We start from the raw sequence: 16,921 nt of genomic DNA, 5'->3' as shown, positions 1-16,921 counted from the left end.
TCGACCGTTCAACGCCTGGCGGATCATGTGGAAGGGGCCTCCGCTGCTCGTCCCTCCGCATCCTCGTCTCAGGTCAACGTGGGTTCCCCTGTCCCGGTACAGATGCCATCCCCGCCACGGTACTCTGGAGATCCGAAGGCGTGTCGGGGATTCCTCAACCAATGCTACATCCGCTTTGACCTTCTGCCTGCGCAGTTCTCTACAGACCGGGTCAAGACGACCTACATTATTTCTCTCCTGGATGGGAGACCCCTGGCTTGGGCTTCTTCCCTTTGGGAGCGCCAAGACTCCCGACTAAATAACCTCATACAGTTCGTCAAGGCCTTCCGGAGGATTTTCGATGAACCATCTCGTGCCTCTACTGCTGCCTCGGAACTCCTCCAGCTGAGACAAGGTAATCGCCCCCTAGAGGAATACGCGATGGAGTTCCAGACCCTTGCCACCGAATTGGCCTGGGGAGAGGACAGCCTGCATGGGATATTCCTGGAGGGTCTTTCCCCACGGCTCCAGGACGAACTCGCGGCTCGGGACCTTCCGGATGACCTCCAAGAGCTCGTAGAACTGGCTGGACGAGTGGACCGACGCATCCAGCGCCGCTTCCGGGAGCGAAGGCCCGTCCAGGGGCCGGCTGCTCGTCGAACCACGCCACCTCGGGCCCGAGCTTCGCCTCCTGCGGCACCTGCCCTTCCGCCTGAAGAACCTATGCAATTGGGCCGGGGCCCTCTCTCGGCCGAAGAACGGAGGCGTAGACGCTCGCAGGGCTTATGTCTCTATTGCGGTGGTAAGGGGCACTTTCTGGCTCGCTGTACAGAGCGTCCGGGAAACGGCCGAACCTAGAGTCTAGTGGGGAGCTGACTCTAGGCAGTACCTCTCTGAACTCCCCATGTACTGTCCCAACGAGACTCTGTTTCCCAGGAGGGGGATTCGATACCTTGGCACTGATCGACTCCGGGTCCGGGGGGAATTTCATCCTCCGAGATCTGGTACAACAACTGCAGCTTGAAGTCGTGCCTCAAGAACCACCCTTGCGGGTATCGTCCATCCAGGGGATCCCTCTCCCAGGGACCATTACCACTCGTACCACTCAATTTCACCCTTCGGTTTCGACCAGCGGCCAAGAATACTAGGGCTGACGCCCTCTCACGCACTACTGAAATTGAGGACGCCTTCGAACCCCCTCAATACATTTTGGACCCGGCTAAAGTCCGACTGGCAGCCACCGAACTTGCACCGGCGGGGAAGGTGGTAGTCCCGGTACGTGCTAGAAGGAAGGTCCTAGCATGGGCACACAACTCCCTGACGGCGGGTCACCCCGGGATCGCCCGGACTCTTCAATTACTGACGGAGTTCTATTGGTGGCCACGGGTGAAGGAGGATGTCCGCCTGTACGTACAATCCTGTCCCACGTGCGCGCAGCAGAAAACCCCGCCTGGTCGTCCCTGGGGACTCCTCCAGCCACTCCCTGTACCCACGGAGCCGTGGACGCACATCTCCACGGATTTTATTGTTGAGCTGCCCCCGTCCCAGGGGAAGACTGTGGTTTGGGTCACTATTGACCGCTTCTCGAAAATGGCTCATTTTGTGCCACTTGCCAAGTTACACCTTTCGGTTCCGATCGGCTCAAGGGTCCACAAATCCAACACCATGTGGATTGCAAGGCACTAGCTAATGTCTTATTATACTTGTTCACTTATATAATCTATGTGACTATCCAGGATTGTGGATGGGACTTCAATTGTGGTTTGTAATATGTATATGTGTATATATATATATATATATATATATATATTTTTTTTTTTTTAACCAGTTCAAATAAAAATGTATTTATTTCACAGCAAGAGAATTTGTTATAGAAAGCTGATATCCTTAAATATGTTGTGAAAATCCAGTATGAAACACAAACAAAATTAAATGTGTCAGCATACAATGAACTAACAGTCATGAGTAATTGTCATGAAAGTTCTCTATTTCTTGAATTTAGTTGGCATACCACTATTATGACCAGGGCCCCTAGTCTCCCATGAATCTGGCTGTGGTAAAGGCCACATAATCCACCCCTTCCAATGGAATTTGCTAGCCCCTGCGGAATTGCCACAGGAGATTGGAGGACCAGTTGTTTTGGGGAAATTAAACTGTCCCACAGAGTATCTGTAACTTTCTTCCCTCCCCTCTGGCCAATCCTCTCTTCCTGTGCTGATCCAGCAGTAGGAAAAGGAAAAAGAGTGATGGTACTTCAAACCACATTCCCTTTCTTTGCTGTCTGGGCCAGACTGCGGTTATACAATGTCCTGTATGATTTAAAGCAACAGTCAGGGAAAGGTTGTCAGTATAGAGGAAAGTGGCTTCTCTTCTGCTGCCAGGTCAGCTTGGGAGGGGGTGAGAAGGAGGATGGGGAGGAAGTTATGTGAAATAGGTGTTATGAATCAGAAAGTGGACCCCTGTTCCGAGGTAGAGTCAGCGCAACCAAAAAAGGAAGTCAACCCTCTTCGGTCTCTACCATCGGATGGCAAGGCCTGTTGAAGATGTTCAGATGAAGGCTTCACCCTGGAAGCTCGTGATCCCCCCAGGAGGAGCCCGTAGGGATATGGCCGCTGGGACTTAGGAGACTCCCTGAAGAGTGAAGATGGTCTGGATGCAGGCGCCTTCTGCAGGTCGTGGGTTCCAGACGGCTGGCACCTCCAGCAGGTCATAGTCAGTCCGGGAGTATACGTCGAAGGATAGTCCAGAGAGAGGTCGAGAGCCAGTCCAGGAGCAGATGGGAGAATGGTCCGAAGCCAATCCAGGAGCAAAGAAGGAGAAGGGTCCAGAGTCAGTCCAAGTCAATACCAGAAGATCACCACCATCAGTCCGAGGGTCAGGAGCCAAAGAGTCAGTCCAACGAGGAGAAGAGCAGAAGCGGGATGGAGAGCGGATCCGGAACACAGACACAGGAACCAAGCACAGAGCCTCAATACCAAGGCAAGGTTTGAGTATCAGACCTTGCCTTAAATACAGGAACTGGAGGGAGGAGTCCCAGGGGGAGCCATGACAATTTCCTGTCATGGCTCCTTTAAATTCTCTCTTCAGCCATGAGCGCAGCTCCTAGGAGGCTGAGGGGGAGGAACTGGACCGGCCGGGAATCATGTGGCCGGGCTAGGCCGCGGCAGCGGCCACAAAGAGTTGAAAAAGAAGGCTGCCTGCCACCGCAGGAGCCTCCGATGCTTCGGGGTGAGTTACTGACGCCGTGGCCGCCGGCTCGACCCTGGTCGCGGCCCGCCGCAGCTGGCGGCCATGACACCCGGCTGCGGGCTTCCGCGGCCGGCGTTTCTAACAATAGGAACTGGGGAGGGTTGTATGAAACAGGAACTTTGGAATATCGGGAAAGGGGTGTTTGAATAGAGGAGATGGAAGGATTGTATAAAAGAGGGACTTGGTGAAAAAGGGGTGTTTGAATAGAGGAGATGGAAGGATTGTATAAAAGAGGGACTTGGGGAATGGTGTATAGGTGGAAAGGGATTTAGGGTATAAATGAAAGAGCGGTGGGTGTATCTGTATGGGTACAAGAATTGAAAAGAAAGAGTATTGCGGATGAAGAGAGGAAGGGAGAGAGAGAAAGCACCGGTGTGGGAAGAAAGAAAAAGGATAAGGACCAGGGAAGGGTGTAGGGATTTGAGAGGGAGCAAGACTGGAGCCAGGGGAGGTGTAGCTTCCTCTCTGCATCCCATTCAAGATTCCAGAATCTCTTCTGCTCCCCATCTCAATTTTCCCTTCTCCCTAATCTTCCTTTCTTCTCTTCACCCCATACCCAATCCTTCCTTTCTTCCTCCTTCTCTTCTCCCCATCTCTGATTTATCTCTCTCTCTATCTTCCCACCATTGAAACTCCCTCTGCTTTCCACATCCTTGAAATCTCTTCTTTTTCTTTTTTCCCCACATCGAGATCAACAATTCTCCACCCCTAAAACTCCCAAAGGAACCCAATAAAATAATTCAGACACAGCTCAAGCCACTTCCCTTCATACTTTTCAGTTTACACACAGCCCAGATACACACTCACATACTGCCCCCTATCATATCCCTTCACAACCACACCACCTGCACTCAATCAGGCCCCCAAAACACACACCACACAATTCTGCCATACCCCTCACACACACACAAATACTTACCCATGCAAACACACACACATATATCCCATGCACACACATATACCTAACACCTACACACCCTCCCATCTACATCCCCCTACACGCACCCATGCCATCCAAACACAGATCCCCATGCACTCAACTCTCCCAACATACACACCCTGACATTTGCAGCCACCTTACAACCAGACCTCATACATACGCACACCCCTTATTCATCAATGCACACATGAACCTCAACACACCCTATCCAGCCCCCCCCCCCACACACACACAGATCCACACACACCTACAAATATATTTTAGAAAGCATTCCCAAAGGCTATGCCTTGGCATGCTTTCCCTACTTTTTTTTTTTTTTCCCTGGCTTTTCCAACAAGCCTTCCCGGACAATTCATAACCACCTCTAACTCCTGTAAGAATGTGACTGTAAATATTCATTAAGTTATTTATTTTATCCCCATACAATTCTTTTACTCCCCACTGTTCCTCTTTTTCTCCATCCCAGTTATTCCACCCCTGGTTTTTTGTAACTGCTTCCCCTTTGCACCAGTTTAGTTCTACTGTTCTTTGCACCCCTTGTTTGTATGTAAACCAGCATGATGTGACTTGTTCATGAATGCCGGTATATAAAAAACCTAAATAAATAAATAAAATACTTATTTATTTATTTATTTATTTAAGGATTTTTATATACCGGGGTCCGTAAGAAACATCACCTCGGTTTACATTCAAACATTTACATTCAAACATTTTTCTCTTTCAACCACACTTCATTGTGGCATCTTTTCTTTTAGCAATAGTGGGTGTGATCATGAATGATGGTTATGAATGCTACAGTATATATCCTAGTAGTACACATGTGCAAATTATGTATGTTCATGGAGAGAGAACAATTGGGGGAGGGAGGTAATTTTCCTAAGTGAGAATTTTAGACTGTTTGGCGTCTGGCAAAGTGTTTTTAAAAACATGAGCACTGTGATATTCTGCGACAAAAGCGGTATGGTCTTTTTAAATGTGGCTTTTTCCATATGAAAATGCAGTCAGTGAGTTTTTGACAAGGACAGAGTAATTTTCAAGCCCTGCAGAGCTTGCAGGCTTGTAAGTGCTCAGTACTCTCGGATTTGCAAATTCATATTCAAAGGGAAATGCCACACAGAGTTTCCTTTTCAAAATAGGAACTGGCACACATACCGCTGGTAGAAAGGACCTGCAAACTCTGCACCTGCATTGAAATGTGTGAATTTGTATCGTTGTGCATGCTTTCCTGTGCCCACCATTGGTGCTGCTCCCTTTTGATGCACCTAAAATTAAATGCACTCTCCTTCAGGATGCGTACTTTTAGCCATGCTCATGGAGGACATTTTAATACTGGCATTTGTATGTAGGTAAATGTGTTTATCTGTGTGAAATCTAAGTTTATCAATTGTCTGCCTAGGTGCAAAGTTATGTGGGTATTTTCAATTTGCACTCAAGGACCTTGAACCAAATTTTCAAAGGGAAAGTACGCTCATAGTTTCTTTTTAAAAATTGCACAGGGGTACACAGTACCCTTGAACTTTTGCACCTGCTTTTTCTTCAAGTATATTATCTTTTTATCACATCCTGCTACATCAGTCCAGCCATGACAAGTGGGTTATCTCCCCCTACCAGCAGATGGCGGCAGACTAAACTGATTTCTACTGTGACTTCACAGTCACTACTTAGGAGTGGTGCTAGCAGCAGAGATCCAGTATTTTCTGCCTCCAGCAGATTGTAAGACAGGTAGGTTGGCACAGCAGCTTGATGTTGCATCTGAGATCAGACCCCTGGGCCAAGCCACTGGCTTAGGTCAGCAATGCAAACCCATTAACACCTTCCCAGCCCCTATGAGTGTGTTTGATTTAGCAGGGTTGGAGGAGCAGCATAAAAAGCAAAACATAGGACATTCAGTTAAGTTGTGTCTGTTTTCCTTATTATTGATTTCTGAGAGGGGGTTTTCTTGTCTCTTTCCTCCAGGTTTTTGTTCTCCCTCTGTCCTGGTCGGGTCTCGCCACCCGCCACCCTTTCCCTTGCACTGAGCCTTTGTTTAGTGCACCAAGAGTTGAGGGCTGCACTGGGAAGCATTTGTGGATAGAGGGGAACAGTTATCTCCTGCGACTGTCCAAGGGAGTGATGGTGGAGGTGAGTCAGGATAGACTAGCCCGGCTGTGAGAGCAGTACTATGAAGCTCGTGGAGTGCTTTGAGTCGCCGTAGAAAAGGGGTTGATCTGCCTGGTATGCTCGTATACTGGGAAAGCTCCTGATGAGTGCTCTGTGGCAGGTCTAGCTCCCACCTCCCTGCTTGCTTCCTTTTTCAGCGTGCCATGCTTGGAGGGTCCTGACACGCGGTCTGCTACCTGGTTCTCCAAGGCGGTAGCCAAATTGAGATTTCCTGTGTGATTGGGTCCTGGGCCCTGGGCCCAAGGAGACTTCGGGACGCCTCTAGTCTTGATCCCGGCTCTACCCCTGGGGGGAGGGTGCTGGCAGTGTCCCTGGGGCCCCGAGGAGAATTTTCTCCCAATTTCTTTCATTTTTTACACCAGAACTTTTATACCTTTGCAAGACCAGTGGAAGTGCATAATGTGGCTACCACTAGTGCACCAGAGGACCTGCCAAGAGGGCACGGCCAGCCATTTAGGTGCTGGGACTCTCATGGGAGAATTTGGGAGATACGGAGGAGATCGGGGATGTGGAGAGTTCGGCATCCTTTGAGCAGGGGACAATTTCCCTGGCACAGAAGATGATTCAGTGATCCATTTATTTCACAGGAATGAAATAGGTAGTTTTAATTGAACAGATGGTTTCTTGTTTCAGGATAGAGGAGCCCAAGCCGCAAGAGACCACATTGTGGGGCTCCTTTATTAAGGGGAAACGCAAAACTACCACTGCCTTCCCATCTATCCAGGGATGGGGGAGATGTTGACAGAATGAGAGTTTCCTGAGACAGGCTTGAATGGAGTTATTCTCTTATATCGGCTCTATCCCCTTCCACCTACTGCATTGCAGACATTTTTTTTCAAGTACCAGTGGTTGATGTGTTGGTCATGATGGTGACCAAGTGCACCACTATCCTGGTGGAGGGGGTTGCATCTCTTAAAGATCCCCAGGACAGGAAGATGCAGCCGCCTCTCAGAAACTTGTTTGTCACTTCAGCTACAGTGGTACAGATCTTGATCTGCTCATTCCTGGTGATCCAGGCTCTGCTTCGCTGGCTACAACAGCTTTCCAAGAGTGAGGAGGTAGCCAGATTGGAATCTGCTGCGGCATTCCCAACAGATGCCCAGTATGACTTGTTGTAGAGCTCCATCAGGTTGATGGACCTGTCAGTCAGGATGTGTCTCTTCTTGTGGTTGCACAATTGGGCAATTGACTCCTTATCCAAAATGTACGTGGGGAAGTTGCTTTTCAAGAGCTGGCTATTCTTTGGGGAGGATCATGACCAGTTGATTAAGAATCTTGGAGATCCCAAACCCAGCATTTGTTAGAGGATAAGGACCAATCTTTTTATAGACCTGGTAGGCATCGCAGACAATTTCAAGCTTCACAGTGGTATTGGCCAGGTAGGCAGTTTTTTGTGGCTATTTCCGCTGTATATTCGAGCCCCAGAGGCGGGGGTCAGTCCTTTTGAGGACCTAGAAGGTATAGAGGGGACTCCACTCCCTCTTCAGTGGCCAGTAGAGCTTCTTCATGAGGCTCCGTGGGTTCACTCACTCTTGTCGCTGCTAGGAGGCCTCCCTCTGGAGTTCTTCATGGAGTGGACCCATATAATGGCCGATTGGTGGGTTTTGGAGATAATCTGTCTTACAGCCTAGATCTGCATTGTCATATTTGAGATGCTGTCATGGTAATCCCTTACATGGCACTGGCTAAACAGCAGGCGGTCCGCAAGACCCTCCTGAAGCTGGAACTTTTGTGGGCAGTGGTACCCATGCCTCAGTCAGAGCGGGGCCAAGGACGTAACTCTATTTACTTTGTGATCCCCAAGAAGGGCGGGTCTTTTCATCCCATTCTGGATTTCAAGAGTGTGAATTGCTGTCTGTCCTGTGCTTTCGTATGGAGATGCTACAGTTGGTTCTGGCTGCAGTTCAGCAGGGGGAGTTTCTTTGCTCGTTGGACCTGTCTGAAGCCTACCTGCATATTCCCATTCAGATCATGGATCAGAAGTATCTCCATTTCTGTGTGCTGCGAGCATACTTTCAGAACCGAACATTATCTTTCCGTATTTGTAGCTGCACCACGGATCTTCACCAAGGTGATGGACATGATGGCAGCGGCCCTGCGGTCTGAGGGAATCACGGTCCATCCATATCTCGCTAATTGGTTAATTTGAGCATAGTCTCATGGCAAAGTGGAGTGGGTGACTTGTCAAATGGTTTGGTTTTTAGAATACTTGGGCTGTGTAATCAATTTTCCAAAAAGTTCTCTATAGTCCACACAATCACTGGAATACTTAGGGGCATAGTTTGACACACGAGCAAGCCAAGTGTTTCTCATGGACGAGCAAGTACACAAGATTCTTAGGTACAGGATTTTCTGGATTTGCCAATTCCTTCAGCAAGGGATTATCTTCAGGTACTCGAACTCTGGATTTGGTGCCGTGGGCCAGGGCTCACATGCAGCTGCTTCAGATGTTGCTTCTGACTCGAAGGTCTCTGTAGTCACAAAACTATGGAGTTTGACTCCCCTTGAGTCAGTTGGTGCTTCAGTCACTGCTCTGGTGGTTGGATTCTTCCCACTTATTGAAGATAGTCAGCCTTGCTTCACTGGCTTGGGTCCTGGTCACCACGGATGCGAGGCTCTCCAGCTGGGGAGGGGGGGGGGGGGGCCTTGATTGTCTGACTGAGGTGGCTCAGGGGAGTTGGTCCCCGGAGGAGGACTCATGGTTCATCAACGGAATTGAGGCCAAGGTGATTCACCTAGCTCTCCTCCATTTCCTCTCACTAATTTGGGGAAGGGCCATTCAAGTCCTCTCAGACAATGCCACTGTGGTGGCATATGTAAATTGGCAGGGGGGGGGGGGGGAACCAGAAGCTGTGGAGTATTGCTGCAAATGTCCCTCCTTTTCCCATGAACAGAGAAACTTTGATCTGCTGTCTGTGGCTCACATCATGGACAAGGAGAATGTTCAAGCCAATTTTCTCAGCTGAAATCATTTAGATCCTGGGGAATGGGACTTAAGTGCAGATGTGTGTTGTGTGTGTCACAAATGGGGTTATCCTCATCTGGATCTGATGGCAACCCTGTGGAATGTGAAGGTAGATCCTTCAGCTGACGATGGGAGCAGGACTCAATGGAGTTCGATGCCCTAGTGCAGTCTTGGCCTTCCTTTCATGGGCACTCATTGATAGGCTACTACTTCGGATAGAGCTGGAATGCAGCTGGGTGAAACATGTCACGCCCGATTTGCTGAGCAGGCCTTGGTATGCAGATCTACTCTGGTTTCAGGTGACCTGATCCTTGTGCCTCTCAAAGGCGCAAGTCCTTTTTGTTCAGGGGTCTGTGGTCATGGAGGATCCGGATCCATTCTCTCTTACAGTCTGGCTCTTGAGCGGAGTTGGCTATGTAAGAATGGATATTCTTCTGCGGTGATCTCCACGTTATTGAAGTCCCATAAATGGTCTATCTCCTTGGCTTACATCTATGTCTGGTATCTGAACAATTCTGTCACTCCAGGTTGGAGTCACCCTGGCGAGCCATGGTTTCTTGCATCTTGGCTTCTCGACACGGCAGTATAGATAAAGGGACTGGCCCTGAACTCCTTAAAGGTGCACGTGGTGGCTACTGTTGCATGTTATCAGGGGACTTTTGCCAATCATGGGATGTGTCCTCTTCCTGAGGGGTGTGAAAGGGCTATGGCTGCTTTTCTGGTGTATTGTTTCCCAATGAGACCTTAATCTGGTTTTGAGAGCTCTGATCGGGGCAACATTTGAGCTGTTAAAGACTAATATTTTGGTGGTAATCTGTTCTGCATGGCAGGTCTCAAAACTTCAGACCCTCTTGTGTCGGGATCCCTTCCTACTGATCTCTTCTAATGTAATGGGTTTTAGACCAGTGCCCTCCTTTCTCCCAAAGGTCATTTTGGCTTTTCACATCAATCAGGCGATTTCCCTCCTGACTTTTTCTCCAGAGGAGTACAGCCCTGAGTATCATTCTCGCAGATGCTTGGATGTGTGAAGGCTCCATATACTGCACTATTTGGAGGTCATGAATTATTTTCGCAAGTCAGACAAGTTATTTGTCCTTTATGGTGGTCTGAGTAAAGGAAAGGCAGCCTCTAAGGGTACTTTGGCTTGCTGGATTAAGAAGACTGTTGAGCCGGCTTAGCTACTGAAGGGCAAGTGATCTCCAGAATTGGTGCAGGTGCACTCTACTAGTGTGCAGTCCACGTCCTGGGCTGAGGTGCAGTGCTTGCCGATAGCTGATATTTGCTAAATGGCCTCTTGATCCTCACTACACATCTTGCTGAAGCATTATCGGCTGAACGTTATGGCACAGGAGGATACAGTGTTCAGGGTGGGGGTCCTTAGGGCAGCCCTCACTTCTTCTTGCCCAGGTAGATGAAGCTTTGGTACTTCCCACTTGTCATGGCTGTAGTGGTGTAGCAAGACAAGATAGAAGGAAAATCTTTCCTGATAATTTTCTTTCCATTAGTCCTGCTACACCAGTTCAGGGAAGCAAGGATCTGTTTTGTTCAGGATGTCTACATTAGTTGTTTGGGATTCTTCATTTTCCTATGCTGTGTTCCGGTTCCTTCCCTCTTGTTTGTTGTAAGGAACTTTCTCATAGGGAACTTTCTCAGAATTTGGGCACAAGAATTAATTACTCTTCATTGATGGGGGATCTGACCCAAAGCTTTGTCAGAAAGATACTGGATCTCTCCTGCTAGCACCACCCATAAGTAGTGGCTGTGATGTCACAGTAGAAATCAATTTAGTCTGCCTCCATCTGCTGGTAGGGAGAGAGAACCCATTTGTCATGGCTGGACTGGTGTAGCAGGACTAATGGAAAGGAAATTAATAGGTAAGGAAATTTCTCCATAGAAAATAACATGTATAGATCTGAAAGTACAATCTATGTGCATTTTTTTTTGGCCCTGCCTACCTCACACCCCTAGAAATACCTCACCTGGATCTGTCTAAAAGTATGCACACTATGGATCCTGTGAGTACTTTTGGCCAGACTGAATGGCAATCGTTTTCAGACAGCTAGTTTACCAAGGTAAATCATTTGAAAATAGCCTTTTGAAAGGTTTCTTGTCTTTTGCTACTATGTGATAGAGTAGAAAAGCATGGCTCATTCGAATGTGATTTGCTGTTTTTGACATGAGGAAAATAAAACAAGTGACAAAATCATTTCAATAGTTTGATAGGAGCACAGTTATAGCAGGGAACCTTTCGAAGGATCTCATGCCCTGCAACAAGTATATATATTTTGGTGTCTGGTGCATAAATAACATAGAGCTTAAATAAGGCATAAGTGTTTGGTTGAATTACCTCTTGCAGATTGGTCTGTGGACATAACGAAGGATGTTAATGGGCTATGGAGACACTGACTCCTGTGCACTGTGTGTTTCCTCGTTAGAAAATATTTTATTTTTTTAAAGTTGCTTTACAGTGTTTGTATACAACCTGTATGGATTACTCTGGGTTACTGTGATGGAGTAACATTTTTCTCAGAGAAGGATTCTGCCAACCATTTTATAATGGTAGATTGTATGACAGCTCAGAAAACAATAGATTGACTATATAACTCAGCAGATCATCTAGCCCTATATACTGCTGACCTTATAAAGATGCTAGCAGTCCACAGCATCCTATAGCAACTTGTATAATGATTTCATTGCAGTCTGCAAAGTTGAAGGAGATTGCTCCAGTAATTAACAGAAATGCAACAGGATATCCATTGACTTTTGTTCTGAATATTGACTTATTTATAAAATAATAATTGACCTTCAGGTATCCAGTTGCACTAAATATACATGTCTTTTGCAACACTTCAAGGCATCTATTATACTTATTTTACTGGAAACCCTCTTTGATATTACTTACAGCCTCCACAAACTCTTCATATCATATGACAAAAGCATTTCTTAAAGTGATTTTGCTTCTGATTATGTAAAAAGAAGTTTACATTTTTGCTTTTCTGACTGTGCTAGTGTTTCATCTGCAAAGGAAATGGGAGTGTTAGAGGCTGTTCATGGTAGATGGAATTTCAGACAAACATGCAAATCCTGCACTATATGTGAGCTAATGCTTTTTGAAAAAGGGAAGTCCTGTCTTGTTTATGATCTTTGCTTTCTTCCAACTGACCTTGCAAAATATTTTCTGAGACTTTTGCTGTTTTTCTGCAATAACAATGTGACACTGCTATTTGCAAATTCTCAATTCTGTTTCCTAGAATGTTAGAGAAGAATCCTTTGGGAGAGACTCATTGCCATCATCTCTAGAACTTGTTTCAGAAGACCAATCTTATCCTGAGGAGACATCTGGTTCTATGGCTAAGTCTTGGATAACCTCAGCACCAGCACTAGATTTTAGGATGTCCAGTAAAGATCTATACAATATGAAACTAATCCAGAAAGGAACAGAGAGCATACCATCCGGGGAGATGAGCATGGATCCTGCTGCTACACAAAAAAATGCCTTGCTTATTGATTCTCATGAGAAGCAAGTGGGAAACAAAACTACAACCACTTTGATTGAATCTCAACCCACAGTTGAAACTCTTCCAGAAACAAATATTACGTCTGAAGTATGTTCTGATCTTAACTTGAAGGTAGTTCTGCTGTAGTAACTGCTATGTATTAGAAAATTAACTTTGGTATTGTTCCTCATTTAGAGGGTGTCTTAAAATTTAAAACAACCTGGTTTTTATGGTCTTTTTTCATATAGCAGTTTTGGTGCCTGGAGTACTTTGATAGTTGTTCTGTTGTCAATAGTGGACATGCTAAACTTTCCAGCGAGGAAGTGTTAATAAATGGGCTAATTAGAAAAATCTGTTTATTCATAGCAAGGCTTGTGTTAGTTACATTATGATTTTAATATAATTGTGCAAAAATCAGTAAATTCTGAATTGGCTGCCCCAGTAATCAAAGATAGACATCAGTTTACATTGACGTCATTTCACAGATTATTGTATTACAATATCCCACTATTGTATAATGCTTGCAAGATTGGATTTATTTTCATGTAGAAATATGTATCAGAGGATTAAAAGACCCTTATAAGTATGAAGTAACCCAGTTGAATTCTGTAACCAGGTATTGTAAATATGTAGTATTTTATTACTGCTTTTGTAGAATCTATATTAATATTGAACATAGACTTAAAAAATATACAGTACTGTTTGTAGATGCTCATTTCATGTTTTGGTCTTTTACATTGTGAACCATACATGACCAGTTTTGAAGTTGGAAGAGTTTAAAATTGTTGAACTAGGCACAAGAAAGTGAACATTGAGATTTAATTTAGAACTTGCATTACAAGTAGGTCGTCTTGTTTTCTGTACCTCTGGTAAACGCAGATGCATTTCAGTTCTGTCTGTGTTTTTATATAGAAAAAAATTATTTAAAAAATCTATGAAAGTGAGCAAAATGGTAAATATAGAAAGAAAACATGCTAGGGTGAATAATGACTAGCATATGTAATCTATATCTTTGGTTCTAAAGAGAGTGGATTAGGCTGAGATCAGTTTACAGAGTGACAGGAAAATTCTACCAAGATTAGTGAGCAATAGCAGGCTAAGAATAACACAAATTAAACCAAATTAAACCAAAATGATAAGGGGAATGGAACAACTCCCCTATGAGGAAAGACTAAAGAGGTTAGGACTTTTCAGCCTGGAGAAGAGACGACTGAGGGGGGATATGATAGAGGTGTTTAAAATCATGAGAGGTCTAGAACAGGTAGATGTGAATCAGTTATTTACTCTTTCGGATAGTAGAAAGACTAGGGGGCACTCCATGAAGTTAGCATGGGGCACATTTAAAACTAATCGGAGAAAGTTCTATTTCACTCAGCGCACAATTAAACTCTGGAATTTGTTGCCAGAGGATGTGGTTAGTGCAGTTAGTATAGCTGTGTTCAAAAAAGGATTGGATAAGTTCTTGGAGGAGAAGTCCATTACCTGCTATTAAGTTCACTTAGAGAATAGCTACTGCCATTAGTAATGGTAACATGGAATAGACTTAGTTTTTGGGTACTTGCCAGGTTCTTATGGCCTGGTTTGGCCTCTGTTGGAAACAGGATGCTGGGCTTGATGGACCCTTGGTCTGACCCAGTATGGCATGTTCTTATGTTCTTATGCTCTTAACTTTGAAAAGAAAAGGTAAAATAAGGAAAATCTAAAACTGTAAATGAAATGGCAACAAATGTTCTCTTATTTTTGGGTAAAATATGCATTGAGTGTCGTGTACAGATATCCACATGTAAAGAGTCAAACAAGAACTTAATGTAGAAAGTACAGTAATTGTATTTGGGTAAAATTATTTCTGGGAATGTGTATTAGAAAAATCTAGCAAAATACAGTCATAAAAATTTAAAAAACTGGGAACCATAAGAAGCTGATTAAAAAAACCCCCACTTAGGTCCCTTTCAAAATATAGGTGCCTAATTTAGATATAAAATATAGACGTCTAACTTTAGATATCTGAAACTTTAGATATCTGAAACTGAGATTCTTAAATTTAGGCTTGCTGTACGCTCGCTTAAACTTTTATCCTTAATTTATGGGCTTAGTGCTTGAAATCAGCACTGAGCACCTAACTTTGTTCCCTTATCTGATCACTCCTTAGGTACCTGATTTTCCATGCCTAGTAAAAGTAGCTACCTAAACTTAGGGGCTTTGCTAGGGAAAATGTTCAGTTTGCCAGATTTAGGCACCTAGAGGTAAATTTCAAACTACCTTTGGGATATAAACCTATAAATTGGCTCTTTTCAAAGTTTACTAGGATTAAGTGCCCATATTTGGGATCTTACTTTTACTAGGCATCTAAATATAGGTCCCTAAAAAGTGGATGAATATAGGGTTAGAGTTAGGGTGGGTAAAAAAGTAAACATGCTTAGCACTGATCAGCATTAGCCCCCTATTTTAGAGCAAAATCTAGGCAAATGAATAGCAGGGTCTGTACTTTTAAGGTCATAACTTTAGGAGAATTTTCATCTGAAAAACTGGGCTTCTAATTTTACCTGAAAATAGGCAACTAACTTAGGAGCTCAGCTTTTTTTGAATATTGAATTTAGGTAGGCACCTGGATTTGTTGAATATTGATCTCATATTGAACAGCAATATCATTCCACTATATTGCTACCTTCCACATGAGCCATAGCATTTTTTTCTCATACTGCTAATTTTAATGATCTGGTCTGTTTGTTGTTGTTATCAGGTTCATGGACATTCACTAGATAAGAGTCCTTCCATGGCTAAAGAGGAATGCATCACACTCCCATTATCATCAAAAAACTTGTTGGAGAGAACAATTAATATAGCAAAAGGCAGTTCAAGTCTAGGTAAGAAGCTTGCATTTTTTTGCCTCATATACTTTTAGGTTTTTGTTTTTAGTTTTAAATTTTGGTGTCCTTTCTACTTCCAGTGCTTTAATTTATGCAGTACTTTCAAATAAGCACAGAATTGTCCTTACAAGTAATTTGTGAACTGCAGTACCAGACTGTGTTATCCATGGAGTTATTGGGAGTTCCCTGTACGTACCAGGATCAGTCCAGACCGTGGGTTATGTCCCCCTTTCAGCAGATGGAGTCAGAGCAAAAACTGAGAGGGCGGTCCCTGATAACTGGTGCGCCCTCTGTAAGCCTTCAGTATTTCTCTGACTCCAGCAGATGGCAGTTGCACCTTCGGTTCCCCAGTTCATTTAGAGGATAGTTTACAGAATTTCTTTATTCTTTGTTTTCCTCTAATTATTTCCTTGGATGGATCATAGTTATAAAGTTAAAAAAAAAAAAAAAGCCTCAGTGTTCAGCTTCTCTGGAGACTTGCAGGCAGAACTTTGTTTTGAATGACAGGTCTGCTTGTACATTCCTTCTATCTACAGCCAGTATTTAAGCTGCCTTATGGGTGAATGTTGGTGGTCCAACCTCTCCCCCACGACCCCCTGCTGCCCTGAGATGCCGCTTCTTCCTCAGGGCAGCCTAACAGTTGCAGAGATGCGCCATTCCTCTGACTGAACGGGAGAGCAGGTCATTCCTGACAGGTAGCAGTGCTGAATTTCTTGTTCCTATGAGGAGCTGGGTGCAGGGGGAGGGGTGGTCCAGTCCCTTCCCTGTGGATGTAACCGTCTCTTTTTAGTCAGTAGGAGGTCCAGACAACTGATCCGTAAAGATAGACTTTTATTGCCAGCAAGATGCAGCTAAGACAAAGGCTCAGTACAACTGCATGCCACGCCCCCTCGGAGCAAACTTTTATGCACTTTACAACTCTTATCTTTCACACATGCGTTCTGGTTTTTGCTGAACAAACATTTCACAAATTGCTGAACAAGCATTAGCTAGCGTGGTCCTCTAGTAGGTGTAGCTTAAGATCAGACTATTGTTTCGTCATTTAATTGACGTGTTAGACATTTTACATTGTCATTCGTATTAATACAATACAAAGTATTATTCCAAAATGGAGTTACGTTATGTTACGCTAAAAATTAGTGCGTCACTGCGTCACTACGCATTACGTATCATTTGCGTTGCAAATATTAGTATGTTCAAGATGGCTGTGCGTTTCACTGCTGGCATGATTAGTCGGAGATGTTCAGTTGCTCTTCGTACTTCA

At 44.8% G+C, this 16,921-nt stretch overlaps 1 protein-coding gene across 5 annotated transcripts in view; it reads left to right on the top strand.

Annotated features, from left to right (window-relative positions):
- MPDZ (multiple PDZ domain crumbs cell polarity complex component) overlaps nt 1–16,921 on the top strand; it is a 662,189-nt gene that overhangs the window by 248,348 nt on the left and 396,920 nt on the right. For 4 of the 5 annotated variants that reach the window (XM_029605570.1, XM_029605559.1, XM_029605530.1 and 1 more), the window contains exons 21-22: nt 12,545–12,922; nt 15,531–15,654. In XM_029605570.1, coding sequence (XP_029461430.1) covers nt 12,545–12,922; nt 15,531–15,654 — 502 coding nt within the window. The remainder of the gene's footprint in view (nt 1–12,544; nt 12,923–15,530; nt 15,655–16,921) is intronic. The other variant, XM_029605550.1, reaches the window with a different exon arrangement.

This window comes from Rhinatrema bivittatum, chromosome 1 (genome assembly GCF_901001135.1).
Source record: "Rhinatrema bivittatum chromosome 1, aRhiBiv1.1, whole genome shotgun sequence".
In the NCBI taxonomy this organism is placed as follows: Eukaryota; Metazoa; Chordata; class Amphibia; order Gymnophiona; family Rhinatrematidae; genus Rhinatrema; species Rhinatrema bivittatum.
The sequence above is the reverse complement of the archived record's forward strand: the minus strand, read 5'-3'. Positions and strand labels throughout refer to the sequence as shown.